This window comes from Choloepus didactylus, chromosome 8 (assembly GCF_015220235.1).
Source record: "Choloepus didactylus isolate mChoDid1 chromosome 8, mChoDid1.pri, whole genome shotgun sequence".
In the NCBI taxonomy this organism is placed as follows: Eukaryota; Metazoa; Chordata; class Mammalia; order Pilosa; family Megalonychidae; genus Choloepus; species Choloepus didactylus.
The window spans coordinates 20,129,609-20,151,913 of NC_051314.1; the positions used below are offsets into that span (position 1 = coordinate 20,129,609).

General features: G+C 45.5%; 1 protein-coding gene across 4 annotated transcripts in view; it reads left to right on the top strand.

Annotated features, from left to right (window-relative positions):
- The window catches only part of LARGE1 (LARGE xylosyl- and glucuronyltransferase 1), a 605,088-nt gene that overhangs the window by 558,217 nt on the left and 24,566 nt on the right, over positions 1-22,305 (top strand). For all 4 annotated transcript variants that reach the window (XM_037848432.1, XM_037848435.1, XM_037848433.1 and 1 more), the window contains 2 exons: positions 5,427-5,590; positions 16,908-17,186. In XM_037848432.1, coding sequence (XP_037704360.1) covers positions 5,427-5,590; positions 16,908-17,186 — 443 coding nt within the window. The remainder of the gene's footprint in view (positions 1-5,426; positions 5,591-16,907; positions 17,187-22,305) is intronic.

The following is a 22,305-nucleotide window of genomic DNA, read 5'->3' on the forward strand; positions in this document are numbered from 1 at the left end:
TGGCCCATTGTAGTAGGTCCTCATCACTTACTGGCTAAAAAAGCGGAAGTGGATGAGTAAGTTAAGGTAACACTAGCAGCTGTAAAACGGCCCAACATGCTGGAAGTTTATTACTCATGCAGTCAAGTCCAAACCGATGTTCCTGATTGGCAGGAAGCTGTTCTCCAGGTCAGGGACCCAGACCCCTTCCACCCTGTGTCTCTGCCTTTCATGCAGCCCTGGGCTCCTCTATTGGATTCTCTTACTCTGTCATCAGCCAGGACAAGAGAGCGAGGACTGTGTGTGGGCCTGCTTGAAAGTGGCCCCAGCCAGAGCCTGCTGCAGTTCCACAGACCAGATGTCCTTACCTGGGAGGAGGTTGGAAACACAACCTGACAGCTGTGAGCCCAGGAGGAGAGGGAAAGATGAACATCAGTGAGCACAGGAGGTCTCTGCCACAGTGGGGAACACGTGCGCTCAGTCCTATACCCTCACAGAATCATCTATCATTGGAGCTAGAAAGAACCCCAAAGATTGATTAACAGGTTGTTATAGTGACCTGGTCATGCGCAAGATCTTGGAGGAAATACACCTGGGCTTGAATCTCAGCTGCTCTGTTCACTAATTGTGGGGACTTGGAACAAGTGGCTTAACCTTTCAGGTGATGAACGCCTTCACCTATAAAGCAGGACTGGAACCGGTTCCTTCTCATGGAATTGTTGTGAGTCCTAAATGGGAAAGCGATCCAGTGAGGGATAGACTCTTGAGAACTGCTTTGTGAAGGCCAAATTCCTTGTCTGACAATTGAGAGAAATGACTTGCCCAAAGTCACACAGAAAATTAGTGTCACAGAGATCAGGTCTCGGTATCCAGTTGTCCCCATAATTCTCACTCTGTGGTTTTGCCCAACTGTGAACAGAAATCCCTCAGGCCAGAGCACGGGGGCACACTTCCAACCCCTCCGAATCCTCAGGCACGACCAGCTCAAAGGTCATTCTAGGCCACTGTCCTGAAGGATGCCACGAAATAAATGCAAACCTCTTTAAGGGCCATTTTCCCTAGCTCAGATCTCCTAGTGCCTCAGCTGGCTGCCCAGAGAAGCAATTTAGCAAATGCATTTTATCTCAGGAGAAATCCATCTTTTGTTCTGTGACTCGCTTCTCAGGAGCCCTCTGCTCCCCTGTGTCCAGAGTGTCCCTGGGAAGGCTAGGGAACCACGCAGCTTGCACAGAGCTGGCTTGTGCATCTTTGCTCTCCAAAACCTTTGCAGTAGTCACAGATCCTTGAAATGCAAACATTAGAACAAATAACAGGCTTCAGAAACGTTTATTGATCACCTCTGTGCATGTAAATAAAGGATACAAAGGAAAAATTGGAAGGATGGGCCTTAACTTCATAATGATCACAGTCTTCTCATGTGCCACAAATACTTTTCATGCATGTGACATATGAAAATTGAGCAGCTTTGGGGCACTAGGCATTAAACTAGGGGCACTGGTAAAGTGTCACAGGCTCACCAGGAAAGTTGCCCTTAAATAATTTCAGTTCATTTTGGCAAGTGTTTAATAGAGTTACAAATGGAATGCAACTGGAGCACAGAGAAGAAATGGACTGGTTCTGCCTGGCAGGGTTAGCCAAGCTCTCACAGATGAGGCACCATCTAAGCTGAATCTTGAAAGGTGAATGGAAGGTCTCCAGGTGGAGAAGAGTGGGGTGAGGTGAGGAAGGGCATTGCAGAGAGGGAAGAACATGGTAAGAGTCACAGAGGTATGGGGGGAGAGGTAGGCTTGGGTAACAGACAGATCATTGTGAGAGTACAGAGTATGTAGGAGTGATGGGTCAGAGAAAGCAGGTCCAGGACTGCTTTAGTTTCCTGGCTGGCAAAACAACTACCATGCAATGGGTTGGCTTCAACAATGGGAATTTATTGGCTCATAGTTTTGAGGCTAGGAGAAGTCCAAAATCAAGATGTCATCAAGGCGATGCTTTCTTCTAGAAGACTGGCATTCTGGGGCTAACTGTTGGTGATCCTTGGTCCTTGGCTTTTCAGTCACATGGAAATGCACATGGCAGCTTCTGACTTCTCTTTTCTCTTCCTGGTTCTGTTGACTTTGAGCTTCTGGCAACTTCCTCTGGCTTTCTCTCTGTGACCTTCCCTCTAAAGCCTTCAGTAATAGGATTAAGACCCATATTGATTCAGCAGGGCCATACCTTAACTGAAGTAACCTCATCAAAAGGTCCTATTTGCAAGAGTTCACAGCCACAGGAATGGATTAAGTTTAAGAACATGTTTTTCTGGGGTACATAGTTCCAATCCCCACAAGATTGGCAGCAGGTCAGAGGGGTCCTTTGGCTCATAGGATGTGAGATGGAATGAAAATTCCAGTTATTTTTACTGGTCTTCTACTCTTGAAACTATTGACAAAGTGGGTATTTTCAAAGAAGCAAGGATATCAAATTTGATTTGAAAAACCTAAAGAATATCCCCGATTGCATCCTTTCCAACAGTTAAAAATGTTAAAGACAGAATGTCTCATAGCACACTGGATCTCCACTGATGCCCCAAGGGGCATTTAGAAATGTGTGGGTGTACAGGGTCAACACAAAAACTGGAGAACACCACTGGCATTTAGTGGGCAAGGGCCCAGAAGGCTAACTGTCCTGCAATATGTGGGTCCCTTAATGAAAAAGTGTCCACATAAAATGCCATTGATGCTTCTACCCAGTTATCTGTTGCTCAAATAAAACCTCAGTGGCAGTGTTTGTTGAGGCAGCTCTACTGATCTGGTCTGGGCTCACTCATGCCACCAGGGGTCATCTGGCTGTCGGCTGGGGCAACCGGAGTGTCTCTCATCCCCCAGCAGGCTAGCCCTGTCATTCTCTCATGACAGTGGTAGGAGTGCCAGAAACACACACTTCTTCTTGAGGCCAGCCCCAGGATTGGGACGGTGTTGCTTCCCTGCATTCTGTTAGCTGTGCAAGTCACAATCCAGCCCAGGTCCGAGGGCTGGGGAAAGAGACTCCATCTCTTTGGTAAGTGGACCTGCAAAGTCACGTGACAAAGGTAAGGGTACCAGGACGAGTGAAGAGTTGGAGCAACTGATGCAGTCATTTACCAAAGCACACGTCTTGAGAAAAAATGATGTAGCTTAATCTATCAAAGCAATGGTCCTTGTCTGATTTATTTTTTTTTTAAGATACAAGGCTATACAGAAGCAAGTTCATATATTTTTAAATGTGCTCTTATATTCTGAATAGTTTGTGACTCTAGCCTGTTACTAGCCAAGTTATCATTTTAAAAAAAATCAATTTTATTGAAATGTAATTTCCATACAATTAGTCCACCCATTCTAGGAGTACAGGTTGTTGAATCTTCACAACGGTATGCACCCTTGTGGAACCGCTTCCCAGTCGTGGTATAGAACATTTCCAACACCCCTGTGCCAGTTTGAATGTATTAAGTCCCCCCAAATGCCATTATCTTTGATGTAATCTTGTCTGGGCAGACCTATCAGTGTTAATTAGATTGTAATTCTTTGAGTGTTTCCATGGAGATGTGCCCCACCCAACTGTGGGTGATGTCTCTGATTGGATAGTTTCCATGGAGGTGTTACCCCACCTATTCAGGGTGGGTCTAAATTAAATCACTGGAGCCATATAAATGAGCTGGCAAACAGAAGGAACTCAGTGCAGCTGTGGGAGACATTGTGAAGAGGAGCCACAGCCAAGAAGGACACTTTGAAGAATGCACAGAAGCTGAGAGAGTAGCTGCTGATGAGAGACAGTTTGAAGATGGCCGTTGAAAGCAGACTCTTGCTCCAGAGAAGCTAAGAGAGGACAAATGCCCCAAGAGCAACTAAGAGTGACATTTTTGAGGAGCTGAAGCCTAGAGAGAAACATCCTGGGAGAAAGCCATTTTGAAACCAGAACTTGGAGGAGACGCCGGCCACGTGCCTTCCCAGATAACAGAGGTTTTCCGGATGCCATTGACCATCCTCCAGTGAAGGTACCCAATTGTTGATGCGTTACCTTGGACACTTTATGGCCTTAAGACTGTAACTGTGTAACCAAATAAACCCCCTTTATAAAAGCTGATCCATTTCTGGTGTTTAGCATTCCGGCAGCATTAGCAAACTAGAACAACCCCAAAATCTTCTCTCGGGCCTCTTCTCAATCCATTCACTCCTTACCCGACATCCACTGATCTAATTTCTGTAATTTTAGGTTAGTTTTCTGACAGCTTTTCATTTTTGGATCTCAGTGTCTCCATCTATAAAACAGGATAATCATACCCACCTGATCAGGTAACCATGGGGTTTGCATGAGACATGTATATTGCATATCTGCTTAGGGCCCAGCTCTCAAATCCTAAGCCCCTAGTTCCCTGTTAGCAGATTAGCCTGATCCTGTTACTGGTTGGGGTGGGAAGGAGAGGAGTAGAGCTGGTTAAAAAGGACTTCTGCAAGCAGATTAATGCAATAAGACTTTCAGAGAGTTAAGGGGAGAAAAAGAAATAAGAGAAAAAAGTAGGATGCCAAGACATTAAACAGATGAAATAAAAAGAAAAACTTTTTTTTTTAATTGTAAAATATATTCAACATAAAATTTGCTGTTTTCATCATTTTTAAATATACAATTCAGTGGTATTAATTACATTCAGTGTTGTGCTACCATCACCAATATCTATTTCTAAAACTTTTTCATCATCCCAAACAGAAACTCTGCACTCATTAAGCAATGAGTCACCATTCTCCCCAACCCTGACCAGCCCTCAGCAACCTCTAATCTACTCTCTGTCCCTATGAATTTGCCTATTCTGGTTATTTCATAGAATATTTGCCCTTTTGCGCCTGGCTTATTTCACTTGTTTTCAGGGTTCATCTGTGTAATAGCATGCATCAAAACCTCACTCCTTTTTATGGCCAAATAATATTCCATTGTATGTATATACCATGTTTTGTTTACCCTATCTGTTGATGGTGTTATTTTTGTTTGTTTTTATTTATGTGTTCATTCTGTTTTTCCTTCCAAAACCTGGTATGAAAATTGAAATGTGTAACTCTAGGGAGAGAAAAGCATCAAGTCACACACAGGTAGTGTTTCATTCAGTTTGGTTATGCTCATCTTTGAAAGTCTTTTTTGAAATTGTGCTCAGTGTCTAGGAAAACACCTTTGGTTTGCTTTTATGGAGTTTGTGGTCACTTACGCTGTGATCACCACCATCATTCTCAGCTACGAGGAGGCTCATTTCTCCGATACTAATGCACTTTAACTTTCATCATCCCCTTTTTGAACTTAGAATAAATTGCAGGGTAGAATAAAAACGGTGATCCTCTCCTTTGACCCAGTTGGTAATAAACTTCAGGGAGGATGCAGCAAAGCAGGCAGGCTCCTGGGCCCCCTCCGGATTTTCCTCGTGTTCTCAAGCCATCTTCCCTACCTTTCAGCTCCAGAAGCAGCTCTCGGAGCTGGATGAGGATGACCTGTGTTATGAGTTCCGGCGAGAACGTTTCACCGTCCATCGTACCCATCTCTACTTCTTGCACTATGAGTATGAGCCTGCTGCAGACAACACAGACGTCACGCTGGTCGCTCAGCTCTCCATGGACAGGTATGGCCAATGGCCCCACCCCCCCCATACAGTCCACTCCACTGCTGCTCTTTGCCAGGTTGAATGGAGAAGGAAGAATTGGTTCACAGACTTAGAATATTGAAACCTGATAAGGTAGGGCCATATCTTGTGCTCTCCCCAACAATGAAAACCAAGAGTTCTGGCCTCACCACCACCACACCACTGCCCCATCCCCACGAGCTGGGGGATGGACTGCATCTGAGAGAGAGCCCTATTCCAATTAGCTTAGGGAAAAGGGGTTACACTGTAGGGAGACACATAGACTGAAACCACAGCTGACACTGGAAAGCAGCTCTTCTTTCTTTTCTTTATACATGTATCAAGCATTTACCAAGCAATGTGATCCCCACCCTTAGGTACCTCACAATCTAATTCAGTAGTTCTTAACCTTGGCTGCACATTCAGTCACCTGGGAAGTCTATAAAACAAATTTGTTTCCAGACTCCATCCCAGACCAGTTAAGAAAGAATCTTTGTGAGGTGGAGCCCCTGGCATTGTTTTTTTTTTTTTTTTTTTTTTGGCCATTCATAAGGTCTTTTTTTTCCTTAATTATTCATATTTATTGAGATATATTCACATACAATGCAGTCATACAAAACAAAGCATACATTCAATTGTTTTCCATACCGTTATATAGTAGTGCATTCATCACCAAAATTAATTTTTGACATTCTCATTACCACACACACAAAAACAATAAGAATAAAAATTAAAGTGAAAAGAACAATTAAAGTAAAAAAGAACACTGGGTGCCCTTTTTTTTTTTCCTTCCCCCATTTTTCTACTCATCCATCCATAAATGAGACAAAGGGGAGTAGAGGTCCTTATGGCTTTCCCAATCACATTGTCACCCCTGATAAGCTACATTTTTATACAATTGTCTTCAACATTCATGGGTTCTGGGTTGTAGGTTGATAGTTTCAGGTATTTACTGCTAGCTATTCCAATTAATTAGAACCTAAAATGGGTTATCTATATTGTGCACACAAGTGCCCACCAGAGTGACCTCTCAGCTCCTTGTGGAATCTCTGTGCCACTGAAGCCCATTTCATTTCCTTTCACATCCCCCTTTTGGTCAAGAAGATGTTCTCCATCCCACAATGCTGGGTCTAGATACCTCCCCGGGAGTCATATTCCACATTGCCAGGGGGATTCACTCCCCTGGGTGTCAGATCCCACGTAGTGGGGAGGGCAGTGATTTCACCTGCCAAGTTGGCATAGCTAGAGAGAGAGGGCCACATCTGAGCAACAAAGAGGCATTCGGGAGGAGGCACTGGCATTGTTTTAAGTTTCCAGTGAATGGCCAGGTTTGGGAATATAGCACTAGTGGCATAAATGACAATAAACAGTTAAATAAAATGATTACAATGGTGGCAGTGCTTTGGAGGAACTGAGATAGATAATAACAATGTAAAGTGGGGGACCTTCCTGAGATGGTGTTGTGTGGTCAGGGGAAGCTCTTGGAGGAGTGGACATTTCTGCATAGACCTGGAGGATGAGATGAGGAATCAGACATGCAAGTTGCTGAGAGAGGAGTTTTCCAGACAGATGAAATAACAAGTGCAAAGGCCCTGGGGTGAGCAGGACTTGCATATTCAGAAGCCTGATATAGACCAATATGGCTGAAGCATTGCAACAGGGTCAGGAGGAAAGTGGCATGAGATAATATTATATAGAATATTAGAAGCTCGTAAGATACTTGGGTTTTATTTAAGCAGGATGAGAAGTTATTGAAGACATTTACAAAAAGTTATATGATCTAATTCATAAACATGTATAAAAAACCTCTCTCTGGCTGCCAGGAGGCGAAAGAATTGGAAGCCCCAAGGTCTCTCACTCAGGGCGAGGCAGCTTTCCTACACCTGCCTGTTCTATGACCCCACACCTACTTCTGCTGACCAGCTTCCTCGTCAGTTTGTACACGACCCACAGGGGCTGCCCGAGTGCATTTCCTTTATGTCAGTCCCCTCAACTCCCACAGTTAGGAAGGAAGTTTGATTGGCTCATTGCGTCTTTTGAGCCACCTCAGAGATGCCTGTCATCCTACAGATGGGGTTCAGTGGGATTGTTCTAAGGATTAAATGAGTTCATGCCTATAAAGTTCTAAGAACAGTACGTGGCAAGTAATAAGTGCTCAATAAATGTCAGTTATTTTTAGTCATAAATGATTGAAGAATGAGCAAACAAATGAAAGAACAAGCCCTCGAACATGAAAGATTCACCTCAAGTAGCTGGGAGTTCCAAGGAAGGAGTAGAACCTTGCATCCAGAAACCAACTGCTTATTGAGTGTGGCTTACAGGAGCAGATCCCTTGCTCCATGGGTGCCCCGCGTGTAAGCAAATGATTGTACTCACTGTACAGTGGGTTCCCTGGCTAGTGAGCTCTTGGAGATTTACAGGCTCTACCAGACAGGCCTTTGAAGCTTCTGTGACCAGAAGAGCTAAAAGGTGAAGACAAAAATGGAAGGGAAAACATAGATTCTAGCACCTGCTCGTACCTTCAGTTTTCTAATTTCAAAAATTCATATCATCAGTCAACATACTTCTTTAAGCATCTATTAGTATTGTGTATCAGGCTCTTGTAGGACTGGGATTATTTATATAAAGACCTATTCCCACTTTCAAAGAATATGTAATCTAGTCAGGGCTCAGGTATCTATTAAGTTTTTTGTTTTTTTGTTTTTTTTTTTAGTCACTGTATAAAAAATTATCACAAATTTAACAGCCTTAAAGAATACACATTTATTATCTTATAATTTCTGTGGATCAAGAGTCCAGATACATGTTAGCGGAGGTGCCTTCTGCTCAGGGTCTCCAGGCTGAGATTCAGGGTCCACTCCTAAGCTCATTTAGGTTGCGGGTAGAATTCACTTCTAGGGATGAGGTCCCCGTTTCCGTGCTGGCCATTGGCTGGGATCTTTCTCAGCTCCTGGGTCCCAGCCACGTGTCCTTCTCCCATCCCAGCAGCTTATATCATCAAAGCCAGAGGAAGAATCTCTCCAGTGAGCTACGGCAGTCTAATGTAGCGTAATGTAATCACAGAAATAATATCCTGCCATAGTCCCAGGTCCTGCCCACACTCGGGGAGGGAATTGATTACACAGGGTGGGTACACCATGGGCAGGAACCTTAGAATCCTGCTTGCCACAGGCAGGCAAACAGGTTCTTACTATCAAGCATGATGAGAGCCCAGCAAGAGAGGCTCCCCTGCGGTGGGAGGCCAGAGGAGGAGTTCCCACCCCTACCAGGGAGAGACAGAGAAGAGGCAGGGATGGTGTCCTGGGGAAGTGACAGCTGTGTTGAGTTGGAGGTTGAGTAGACTGAGAGTGGGAGGCACCTGGAGAAAGAAGGAAGGTTCTTCAAGGTAGAGTGTGCAACATGTTCACGGGACAAGAGGGCACCAGGCCCATGGAAACAAGCAGAGTTGGGTGCAGGAGTGAGAGAGAGAAGAGCAGATGAGCTTGGCCGAGTAGGCAGGGGCTGGGTTGCAAGGACCTCTGGGGAACCAGGACAAGTAGCCAGCCCTTCCAGCTCAAACCTGTCAGTCTCCCGATGGGGCTCCATAAGGCACCTGACCAGTGTCCCAAAGTCACCTCTGCCTTCCTGTGTCCCCTGGCTTCTCACCCAGCTTCTGGTTTGAATGCCCAAGCTCTCTCCCACCATGCAGCCCCGTCAGTAAGTCACTGCACGTTTGTTTCTCCCTCTCTTCCATGGCTTTTAAAAAGTGAAAATTAAATCTAATCCTTGACATTAATTCTGAGTGATGGTCTAGATCGGTCTTCTCTTCTCCAGGCAGCAGAATTTCACCTCATGTCCCTCAGGTGAGGCACCTGAAGCTCAGGTAGTGTACTCTGCACAGGTGGTGAGTAGAATGAGTTCAAAATAAACCCAGGTTTCCATTTCTCAAAACATCACTGGTTCTTCTCTATCACATGCAGGCCTCCTATAATGGATTTAGTTTACCAGGGAACTACACTCTCACTCAGGATTAGTAGCCAGTGGCCATCTCCAAACACAGGAGAAAAAGAAAGACAGGAATAGAGAAAAGAGACAAAGAAAAGTGACATAATTTATATTCAGAATAAAATATGCCTTAACATGTTAATAAAACTAGTCTCCGGAGTGAGTCAGACAATCGAGGTTCTTTTGTGCCACACATCTTGAGTTTGGTTCTTAGGCAAGTCAACTTTTCTAAGCCTCAGCTTCCTCTTCTGTAATCTGGGGTGATAATTATAGTAGCTACCCCCCAAGGCTGTTGTAAAGATTAAATGAGACAATAATACATGTCAGTACTTAGCCATGGCATTTATTCAAAGATTCCCTTGGTGAATACTGTTACTACTGACCAAAATCTCAATATTTGTTGATCTGGATTTAAAAAACACTAGCTTAAAGAAGTAAATACCTGAAACTATCAAACTCCAACCCAGTAGTCTGGACTCTTGAAGACAATTGTATAACAGTGTAGCTTACAAGGGGTGACAGTGTGATTGTGAAAACCTTGCACTCCCTTTATCCAGTATATGGATGATGAGTAGAAAAATGGGGACAAAACCTAAATGAAAAATAGGGTGGGATGGGGTGGTGACTTTGATGTTCTTTTTTACTTTTATTTTTTATTCTTATTCTGATTCTTTCTGGTGTAAGGAAAATGTTCAAAAATAGATTGAGGTGATGAATGCACAACTATATGATGATACTGTGAACAGTTGATTGTGCACCATGGATGATTGTATGATATGTGAATATATCTCAATGAAACTGAATTTAATTTAAAAAAAAAAAAAAACACTAGCTTAATCACAAGGAGCTTTGGGTTCAAATCCCAACAGCCCCTCACTCCTCAGCTGTGATCTTGGGCAGGTCACTTAACATCTTTGGGTATCTGTTTTCTCTTTCTATAAAAAAGGGCTATTCTCTCTCTAGCTAAGCCACTTTGGCAAATGAAATCACTGCTCTCCCCGCTATGTGGGATCTGACACCCAGGGGTGTAAATACCCCTGGCAGCATGGAATATGACTTCCAGGGTGGGATCTGGACCCAGCATCATGGGATGGAGAACATCTTCTTGACCAAAAGGGGGATGTGAAATGAAATGAAATAAGATTCAGTGGCTGAGAGATTCCAAAAGGAGCCGAGAGGTCACTCTGGTGGGCACTCTTACGCACAATATAGATAACCCTTTTTAGGGTCTAATGAATTGTAATAGCTTGCAGTAAATACCTGAAACTATCAAACTACAACCCAGAGCCCTTGAATCTTGAAGACGATTGTAGTGATTGGGAAAGCCATGTGGATCAGACTCCCTTTTGTCCAGTGTATGGATGGACGAGTAGAAAAATGGGGGTGGGGGTGGGGGGAAGCACCCAGTGTTCTTTTTCACTTTAATTTTTATTCTTATTACTTTTGTGTGTGTGGTAATGAAAATGTTCAAAAATTAATTTTGGTGATGGACACACAACTATATGGTGGTTCTGTGAACAATTGATTGTACGCCTTGTATGACTGCATGGTATGTGAATGTAGCTCAATAAAATTGAATTATTTAAAAAAAAGAAAAAAGAAAAGGGCTGAAAATACTTACCTGCTAGGGTACTATGCCTCATAGGATTAAATGTGAGATTCTGTGAAAGCCCTTGGCACATATTTGGTATTCAGGGGATATTTGCTAGATGTGGGCACCCTGACTGCGGAGCCTGCACATGATCGGTATTTAGGAGAGGTAAAGTGATGTCAGAAAAAAAAAAACACCACTTGGGTTCAAATTCCAGTCGTACCACTTACTAGCTGTGTGAATTTTGGACCAGTTACTGAGCCTCTCTGAACCTCACTTTACTTATCCGTGAAGTGGCAGTAATGCAGTCAAGTTCACAGATTGTTATCTGGGTTATATAAGAAAGGAGGATGCAGAGTACCCAGTAATTAGTAGCCATGCGACAAAAGTTTCCCTTCTCTTAATGATCCCGTAGCATAATGTAGGGTATAGAGTTTGCTCTCTGGAATTTTGAATTCAAAAAAAAAATTGGTTTTTTTAAACTTAAAATAACCCAAACTCCTCCTTCTCTACACACTTCTTGTAGACGGAAGAACACAGGCCGAACAGCCCCTCCTTCCTTTGTCAGCAGGTGGCATCCTCCTGGCCTGGGTTGCTCATGACTCTGAAAGTCCCGCTCCACTGACATCTGCAGAAAACAGGCCACAGAGCCCTCCCCTTCAAAGGACACACATCCCTGAATGTGACAGACATGGGACACCCCCTAATGCATCGTGACAAGTATTGCCATCAGACAGTACCTCAGGGAGCCCAAGGAATTCCAAGTCATAGCAACAGACGCTCAGCGGGACGTAGTCAGAAATTATAAAGTGGTAACACAAGCTGATGAAGGCGGTGGAAATTCCCCCACCCACTTCCACTCCGTCCCACACATCCAATTATGATGCAACACGCTGACTGGTGCCTGTTGGATTGATTTTTAATTTAAGGAACATTTTGGGTGTGTTTGTAAACCTTTGAGTCAAAAGCCGGCCCTACGTGAATGCCACAACGAATTAGGGGAACTGGCCTGTGGGTTTCCGTGCCGTTCTCCCTCTAGAATTCCATTCAGAAAGAGTGAACGCTGCCTGGCACAGCTGAGGAGCTGGCAGGCCTGGTTCTCCCCCAGCTAGCTGCTCAAGATATTTCGCCCTCATCCTAGCAGAGTGGTTGAAAGGAAAGAGGGAGCTGATCAGGAGGGAGGGCACAGAGCCTGCTGACCTCTGGTCAGGGAGAGGCTTGTGCTTTCGTTTTCGTTTGACAGATTCCAGAGAATCGTGTGGCTGAATCAGGGAATCCTGGGTCTTCTCTTTGTTTTCTGGGAGTGGAGGAAAGAAGACAAATGGGATGAGCTAACAGGGTCATCTCTCGAGCAGTGCTCCTCAAAGTGTGCTCCACAGAATGCAGCAGTGTCACCTGGGAGCTTGCTGAAATACAGATTCTCAGGTCCCACCCATACCTCCTGAATCAAAATTTCTAGTTGGGGACTAGGAATCTTGTGTTTTAATAAACCTTCCAAGTGATTTTAAGTATGCTTAAGATAGTAACACAGTATTCTAGAGAGTGCAGAGGGAACTCTTTCTCCATGTAACATCCGGAGTGATCTTTTAAAAATAACCACCGGGGTCACTCATTAAAACCCTCTGCAGCTCCTCATTGCATTTAGGGCAGCATCCGTCCTCCTCCCATGGTCTTCAAGGCCCCATATGTCCAGGCACCTGCCCACCTCCCCAACCTCATCCTCCCTTGTTCTGCCCCTCACTTGCCCAGGCTCCATCCACTCTGGTCTTCTTTCTGCTCCTTGAACGTGCCATGCTCATTTCTACCCCAAGGGCTGTTCCCTCTTCCTGGAAAGCTCTCCCACCTACCACCCACCCCCGATTTTCACAAGACCACTGCCTTCTTATCCAGATCTCAAATTTCACCTCCTCAGAATGGCCTTCCCTCACCAACCCTCACAGTTACTCTTTATCCTACTACTCTGTTCTGTTGCCTCTTTAAACCCTTAGCACCATCTGAATTTGTCTTAGTTTTGTTTGTTTGTCGTCTTGTCTCCCCAGCTAGAATGCAGACTCCAGGTGTGCAGGAAACGTGTCTTTCTTCTTTACTCTGGGCCTAGCACAGTACCTGGCACATTGTAGACAATAAATATTTGTTGAATGAATGCATGTTTGAAAGACAGAAATAGAACCAAAGAAGGAAATTACAGTTATCATACACTGGATCCCTGTTCCATATCTAGCTCTATGTAATTTATCTCATGGAATACTCAAATTCAGTTAAATATTGTATCAGTTATCTATTGCTGCTTAACAAACGATCCCAAAACTTAGTAGCTGAATGATACTTAGCTCGTGATTCTGTGGGTTGGCAGCTTGGTCTGGGCTCAGCTGGGCAGTTCTGCTGGCCGTGGCTGGGCTCTTCCATGTGTCTGCAGTCAGCTCGGCAGCTCTTCTGTAGGTGGTCTGGCTCTTGGCTGGGGCAAGGGAGACCCCTGGGGCATTCGTCTCTTCATTCAGCAAGTGTTCACCTGATGGCAATCACAAGTTTCCAAGACCAGCAAAGCATCAAGCCCCACTGCACAAGCACTTTTTACAACTCTTATATCATGTTTGCTAATATCCCATCATCCAAAGCAGGTAATTGGGTGGCCCAGGATATGTGGGAGACTGTTACCAAAGGGAGCGGATAGAGGGAAAGGAAAAATTTGTAGACATTTCTGTTATGTACCAAAGTGGAAACTGAAGCTCAAAGATCTGTCATCGTTTGCCCAAGGATGCTGGCATAGCTCAGTGTTCAAACCCAGCCCAGAGTGGCACCACTCTGCCACACAGCCTGCCTCTCTATGGTGTACCAGACTGGAATGGGCCACCTCCTAGGGAATGAGATCCCCCTCCAAGCAGAGGCTCAGCGGCCACCTTTCTGGACTGCCAATAAGGGGATTTCTGCTTTGGGAAGAGGTTCAGGCCCACTGGCCCTCTTCCTATACCTTGACATTGGCCCAGTGAGTCTAAGTTTGAAGTTCTGTGTTGTTTTAAGCATCTAAGTTTGTGGTCATTTGTTATAGCAGCAACAGGAAACGAACACAGTGAGACTCCCTGCCTATTTCTAGACCTGCCATTTCTGAACCTTTGCCCTCCACTTCCAGTATGAAGCAATGGTGGGCTGCACAGGGGAAGTGGAGGAAAACATGGGGCAGAGTCAGGAGTTCTGTGTTCTAGTCTTAGCTCTTCCACTGACAACTCATGTGCTCTTGAGTAATGCATGCCCATCTCAGAGGCTGAGTTCTTTGATTGTACAAATGGTGTAATCAGTCTAAACAATTGGGTGATTTTAGAATTAAATTTAATCTCTTGAAACACTCTCCATTGACCCCAGCCCTTGCTGTGCCAGGTACTCTATCTTCCTATCTAAGACTAAAAATGATTTGGCACATCTTTCTTGCGTCAACAAGAGCTGCATAGGGGCAAACCCTAGGGAATTGGTATGGGGGGGAGCAACCCTGAGAAGGGTTAAGAGAACCATAGATCTTAAGGGAGACCCCAGGCGGGTTTGGGGAGGAGGAAGGAAAAGAGAGAAATTCACCCCAAGGAAAGGACTCATTCTTGTTTGGGGAAAAAAAGCAATAATAGGAAGATATTTTGGGTTCTTTTTCTCAGCCTAACTACCAGACCTGGGGGTGAATCCAGCTCCAACATGTAGTAGCTGTGTGATCTGAAGGAAGTCACCTCACCTCACTGTAAAACAGTGATGAAAATCTCAGCTTTATGGAGTTACTATGATGACTCCCAAGATAAATGTGATAGTAGCCAAGATATGACTGGCACATTGTAAACAGCAGAGAAATGGCAGAGGTTTATTCTATCATTCTCTTTTATATACTATAACCATTATTATAAACTTGCTTGTCACTTGTTGACCAGGTCCTGGCATAGAGCTTGATTCTAAGAGAGAAAAGGATGGAGAGATTGGAGTTGGATGACATTGAAGCAGAAGTGGGTTGGGTAATCATTAGTTGCCTCTTTCTGAGGTTCTGTGCATAACATGTGGTCCCATTTCCTATAAAGTCCATCACAAAGCCCTTAATTATTTTGTCTCTGTTCCCACCTTAAGCCCTTAGCAGAGCTTAGAAGAAGGGCTGGGGCCGGGGGGCTTGCTCCCTGCTAGGAAAACTAGTCAATAACCAAGTCAGTGGGAGGATCCATTGCAGAAGATGATGGCACCCTTTCATGCCCAAATATTCCTGCCTGTATCCCACTCCCTCTAGCAGCTCTTATTTCCGCATTAGAAATTATTCTTGCCTTCAGTATGCAAATCTCAAGGTATCTGTACAGCCACTGTCCCTTCAAATGCAGAGTTTCCCCCATTCTAGTGCCTTTAGGGAAAAAGAAAACTCACAGATTGTCAGAGCCCAGGAGAGATCAGGGTTCTACAAGGGAGGCCAAACACAAAGTTCAGTGAGATTAGGTGTCACAGAGAACAGTTGTGCCTTTTTAAAAAGTGGTTCTGGTCAACTTGATGAGCAACCATTTTAAAGGATGGAAAATGGAGGGCATTTTATCCTGGTGAATATCTTAATCCTCCATACTAAATGACAACAAATCCAGGCAGTACCAATTCCCAGGATTACTGAGAAGAAACTCCTGAGAGTCGTGGTGAATGCCACTGAAGCAAGATAGGTGTGCTCATTTTCTTTTGTTTAGAAGCAGGGAAATGCATGGAATCTATTACCTAGTAATTGTCTGAATAAAGTGAGCATTCTGACCAGGAGACTGCTGATTATGTACCACTTGCTGGGTAGGAAAAAAAATTGAAATAGGCTTTTGCTGTTTCTTAGCCATAGATTTTATGTACCAGGCACTTCTAATGCCTTTAGGAAAAAGAAAAAAGTCTTTATAGAATTCTCTTCAAACATTTTTGCAGAAACCCCTCTGTTTGAAGCACCTTTTATTTTTCACTGGGCTCTGTTCCTCTCCCACTGTCCTTGGCTCAGTGCCTCCGAGGTAGCTTTGCATAATTGGCAGGGGCCCTGGGACAATATAGGTTCTGAAAAATGAAGACATCATCACCCCAGGTACCCTTTGGTCCCCACCTTTCACATATTTTTCCATTTCCTCTGCCAAACGTTCCGTATGATTTTCTTCTTGCAGTTCCCAAGGCCCCATCAGGGTACCTGCCTACACGTCAGATCTAAGTCAAAGGATAAAAGCTGACCAAACATCTAGAATCTCAGTGCATTCATCTGTAAAATGGGCATAACAGCAGCTTAACTCACAGGGTGGTTGTGAGAATTCTGGAAAGTGCCTGGCGCATGGTAATGAGTCAGTAATTGTAGTTACTACCGCTGGTTTTGATGCTCCTTGTAATTTGTTGGCCTCAGTTTGTCTAAATGCTCTGTGGCTGGTCACTGCTTTAGGAGATCAGTGGTGCTATTCTAACTGAGTGAGAAGGAGATGCATAGAAACTTTGAGCTGGAAGGGGCTCTAGAGCATTTAATATAATTCCCCCTCCCCATTGGGCTTAAACTGGGACAAAACTCATTGGATATCACTGATTCAGTGGGAAGCCAAGGAAGTGTTTTCATGCCCTTTTCATAGGTAAAGGAACTGAGGTCTAATGATTTGCCCCAGCCACAGAGTGAGTCGTGTTCCAAGCAGGGATTTGGATTGAAAGCTGGTGGACCAGCATCCCTGCATCCAGAGGCCGGGAGTGATGCGTGCTGGGTCCTGGTGCCCATGGCTCACCTGCCCCTGTCTCTTCCAGGCTCCAGATGCTGGAGGCCATCTGCAAGCACTGGGAGGGGCCCATCAGCCTGGCCCTCTACCTGTCCGACGCCGAGGCCCAGCAGTTCCTCCGCTACGCCCAGGGCTCCGAGGTGCTCATGAGCCGCCACAACGTGGGCTACCACATCGTGTACAAGGAGGGCCAGTTCTACCCCGTGAACCTGCTGCGCAACGTGGCCATGAAACACATCAGCACCCCCTACATGTTTCTGTCTGACATCGACTTCCTGCCCATGTACGGGCTCTATGAGTACCTCAGGTAAGGACGCTCAGGGAGTTCCCGACCTGGAATGCACCTCCAGACCATTGCCTGGTCCAACACTTGCCTTTTACAGATGGGGCACCTGAGGCCCAGAGAGGTGAAAGGATTTGCCAGGTCCACCCGGAGGTGAAGTTCTGACGGCCAGATTTGGAAGGGGCATTGGGCCATCCGATGCCTTCATTTTCCTGATACAACCCAGGTTTGAATTATGAAATATTAGTGGTAGAGCTTAGGCTAGGTAACATCTCTCTCGTCTTACAATGTAGTGTTCTTTCTGCAGCTCTTGTGCAAATGTATCATCCTTCTTCCAATTTTGGATCAGACAGCCTTCATTTACCATTCTGCAAAGATCACTGTCTATTCTTTAAAACAAATCTAAATGATAATTATGGTTAACATTTACCAAGGTGCTTCCTGTGTGCCAAGCACTGTTCTGAGTGCTTGACAAATAGGAATTCTTTTGCTCCCCACTGCAGGCCCTGCCACAGGTACTGTTATATTTACAAATGGAAACTGCAGGAAGGAGACCTTAAGCAAGTGAAGGGTGGAGCCAGGGCCTTAATCACCATAGCAGCAGGCCCTATAAATCTCTGAGGACCCTTTCGCCCTCTCCCCACTTAGAGGGCAGCCTCCAACTGCTGAAGAAAGTACTCAGCTCTTGAAATTTTTTAATGACTGTGTGGTGAGTGGCATTTATTACAGAGTGATGCTCTGAACTGGAAGGACCTGTAGAATTCATGAAGCCCAAAGGTCCCCATTTTACACACAAGAAAACTAAAGTCACAAGAAGTTCAGTGTACACACAACATTTTTTTAAGGTCCATTATCCACTGTCACTTGTCAGCCTGAATTATCTCCAGTACTGATTGTGGGCCGACCTGGATCCAGGTACCAGGGGAGGTGGTTTTGCACATGGTGTCCCATTTGATCCACACATCAAGCACAAAAAGCAGGCATGGTTATCCCCACTGTACAGTGGAGAACAGTGAGGCTCAGAGAAGCAGAGTATCCTGCCTGAGGCCACATGACTTTCACTTGGTCTTGAACTTGAACTTCTCTGTCAGACTCCATGCCAGCAGGCCACCCTTCTACAGTTGTCTGGCTGTTCTGCTCTCTCTCACTGTCCCAGAAAGGGCAGGATCTAATTTCTTGCTCTTGTTCTCTTGCCCTCCCTGCATGTGTCTGTCTGTCTGTCTCTTTCTTAAAAGAGCATCCAGAAGAGCCTTTGAACCTTTTGTACTCCACCTGCCCGTTTCTCCCGGTCTCTGGGGAATGCAGCCTGTCTGTCCCACTCCTGACTCATGTTTCCTTCTAGGGACATCTTAGGGGTTCATAGCATTAAGCTCTCCCCGGTGAGAAGGGGGGAGCCTCTACCAGGCAGCAGGTGAGCAAATCCTGGGCGGCATAACCCTGGCTCGTGGAGGCTGGGAGAAGTCAGCCCAGTGAGTGGTGAGCAGTGAGCGCCGGGCTGTGGTAGAGAGCACGGAAACCCCTGCTCCAACGCCCGAGGCCTCCAGAAAGGGAGCTTCCCTCCGGCTCCCGCTCCAGCTCCAGCTGGGGTCTTGGAATCCCGTTGTCTGGAGGCACGGTGCCCCCGTGTGGCCAGACGGGGCTTTTGGCCCCTGATTCCTGTAGCCTCGGAAACCTTGGTAGCTTGCGGGATGAGGGGCCGCAGGCCTCGGGCAGGGCCCTCCTTGCTCCGATGGCACCATCCAGCAGCCACCATCTGTCCATTTGGTGAATATTTATCGAGAACCTAACTTCGGGGAACCCAGCAGTAAACAGTCCAGACAAAAGTTTCTGCACTCATAGGGCTTACAAATAAATAACCAATTTCATTTCACATAATGATCGAGAGCTATGGAGATAATAAGATAGACCAGTGGGATTAAAGAGTGACCTTAGCTTGATAGGGTGGCCAGGGAGGGCCTCTCTGAGAAGGTGACAGCTGAGCTGAGCCCAATGGAAAGGAGGACCTGACTTGTGAAGAAGTGGCTGAAGACAGGTCCAGGCAGAGGCAACAGCAAGTCCAAGGCCCTTGCTTCTGGAAAGCGGGGAGCTGAGGTTCCTCAGACACGCACATTAAGGTGGGCCCACAGCACTGAGGGGCAGGTGCCAGTCCTGCACCCAGGTTGAAATGTCACCTGGATTCCCAGTGATGTCATACTTCTCTGACCTTCCTCTCACTGACCACACGAGGGTGTGTGTGTGTGTTTCTTTATGGCAGGTGCCTCAACCTTTCTGTTCAGAGGCAAAGAGTTAACATAGTTTTTCTAGGCCTCAGCATGAATTCTTAGTGATAATGCCCAGCTTTGGGGAAGTCACAGAGACCAAATGAGATGGTGCAGGGAAAGTTCGTAGCGGAGGGCCTGGTACTCAGTAAGCACTCAACACAGAGGAGCTGCTGTTACGATGATTATCATTGTGAATGTTCCTATCATGCTGCCTCGTGTCCTGGGGTTTCGAGAGGGTCTGGCCCCTCCCATAGAATGAGCAGGCTGTGGTGGAGAGAAGGCCTCCCTCTGCCCCTGACACTGATATATTTGGATGGCAGCAAGATCTGAGGAAGCCTCGTTTCTACAGAAACCCGTGACTCAAGGCCCAACAGGCAGGGTTGAAGCGGGAGGGGGCTGATTGGCAGCTTTCCGCTTGGATCCCCAAGCACTTACTCATATCACCCTTTTTAGGGGGCCTCCTTGGTTACCAAAAAAAGTTCAGCTTCATAGTTCTCTGAGCAGTTGCTTAGCAACCAGCTAATATTATGGCAAAAACAAACAGATCAGTTGGAAAATAATGAAATCAGTTATATGCACAGACATAGCTGCAGAGCTTCACTAAACTATCTCTTCCACCCCTTCACCTATTTCTTCTAAAGATTGAGCTTGTAGCTGTGCAGCTTTCAATCTTGATTTCAGAAATGTCAAGTGAAATGCAGTGGGGCGTGTGAGACGCCACACAGACCTGCATTCAAATCCAGGCTCTGCCATGCTTATCACATATGTGGCTCTGGGAAGCTCCCTTAGTCTCACCAATCCTCCATTTCTTCATTTAATAAAGGGCCTAATAACAGCTTCTTCCTTGCAGGGTCATAGTAGGAGCTCAGCAGAGTCCTTTGGCCTCTTCACAACATTCAGTGTTGGGTTTTTTTGGCAGCCCCAAACCCCTGCCACTGCCATTCCCACACTCTGCCGCCTTCAGTACACACCAAGTAACTCCATGTAACCATCTCAATTCTTTTTTTCTGATGGAAATAGAGATACTACATATTCATTCAAGAAAATATCTAGTGAGCATCTACTGTGTGCCAGGTGGCATGCTGTGTTGTCGGTGACAGTGCTGTCCCCGGGTCAGTCAGACCTGCTTTCAAATGCTAACCACTCCTTCCCCATCTTTTATTTGACCCTGGGGAGTGGACTTCACCTCTCTTCCTTTCTTATTCTCTGAGCTGGGGATCATACCATCCTCCCTTCCCCCTTATAAGGTCCCAAGAAGATTAAATGTGGTAGTATTTGGAAAGCACCTAGCACAATGCCTGGAACATTCTTCATTCCACAAATACACACTGAGTGTCTACCCTGGCACTGGGGTTAGAACAGAACAGACTAGGAAGGTCACTTCTCTTGTGGGGCTTGCACTCTAGTGAGTGTGCAAACTGTAGACGCTATTGCACAAACTGTAGACGCTATTGCTTCTGCTTCCACTGGTTATTAATGCCGATGATTGCTAATGACATGTTGAGACACAGATGAAAGACAGGTGCTTAGTTAGACTAACAAGCTGACCACTCAAGGTGGGTAGACCTGAAAAGCTTCTAGAAGAAGTGGTAGTTGAGCTTAGGCTTGAAGGACCAATAGATATGAAGGCATGAAATATCATGGCATGTTGGAGGAACTGAGAAATAGTTTGGTGTGGCTGAAGTTCCAGAATGGCAGAGGGGTCTGAGGTGGGGTGCCCACACAGCTTCACCAAGCTGGGACTTTCTGCATGAGCAAGAACAGGGCAGGTTACTTTCCTCTTTCACTAGCGCTGCAGAATCCTCATCCTTGTTCAATGCCTGAGGCTTAAAACATCTCTGCTGCCTTTGTCACCTTTGCTTTCAAGGGGACAGAGGTAGCCACCAGGGGCAGGGACTGTATTCTGGCAGCATACAGCAATTACAAATTTGTTTTCTTCTGCTCTCCAGGGTGACGTCTAACCACCCTCCCCCATCACATTTTCCTTGGCACATAATGGCTGCTCTGTAAATACTTGTTCAATGAGTGCAGAAATTTGGATAAAGCCAGGTTGAGGTGGTACCAAGAGACACTGGCTGGGTGCCTGCCAAGAGATGTTACCAGGTGGCAATTCCTTGGGTTAATTTATTTTAATTCCACTACAGCTACAACATTTAATGTTTATTGAGCACTTACTATGTACCAAGCACTGTTGTCTACTCTTTCACATATATTTTATCATTTAACCTCACCACAATTCATTTTACAGGTAAGGATGTTTAAGCTAAGGCAGCTGCCCAAGGTCGCAGTATCAGTAAGTGGCCAAGTGGTTTACCCGGGGCTGATCGCTCACCTAGAAGTTCTTTTCCTAGACTGTTGGTTCCAATTTCCTGTTGGGTCCATGTCCACCCTCATCACTATGGCTATGATCATCATGACAGCTTGCATTGATTAAGTGCATTCTTTGCACCGTCGACTTTTACATGAGTTAATCCTTGTAATCTTACCCAAAAAAATCCATGGCACAGGTACTAATACTGTCCCACAACTCACAGAGAAGAAAACTGTGACACAGAGATGTAGCACTGAACACAGCACCAACACATCCTGAAAGTTCAGAGATGTTTTACCATTTTACCAACAGTAAACCTCAAGACAATGAGGCAATTAAATAGAGATGTTGCCAGTTGTATGTGATGAGGAGCACAGAGCCTGGCACATGGTTAAGTGCTCAATGAGCTCTAGCTGCTGCTGTTGTTTTTATTAGTATTATTACCTCCAAGAGCTCATTCTTGGCTTCTGTTTCTTACGTACCTCTCTCTGGCACATTCGCCCATTGGATGTGTTAATGTCAGTTAGGGAGCCACCAGATTTTGCAGGGAAACTGGGAGCCCTTGCTGCTC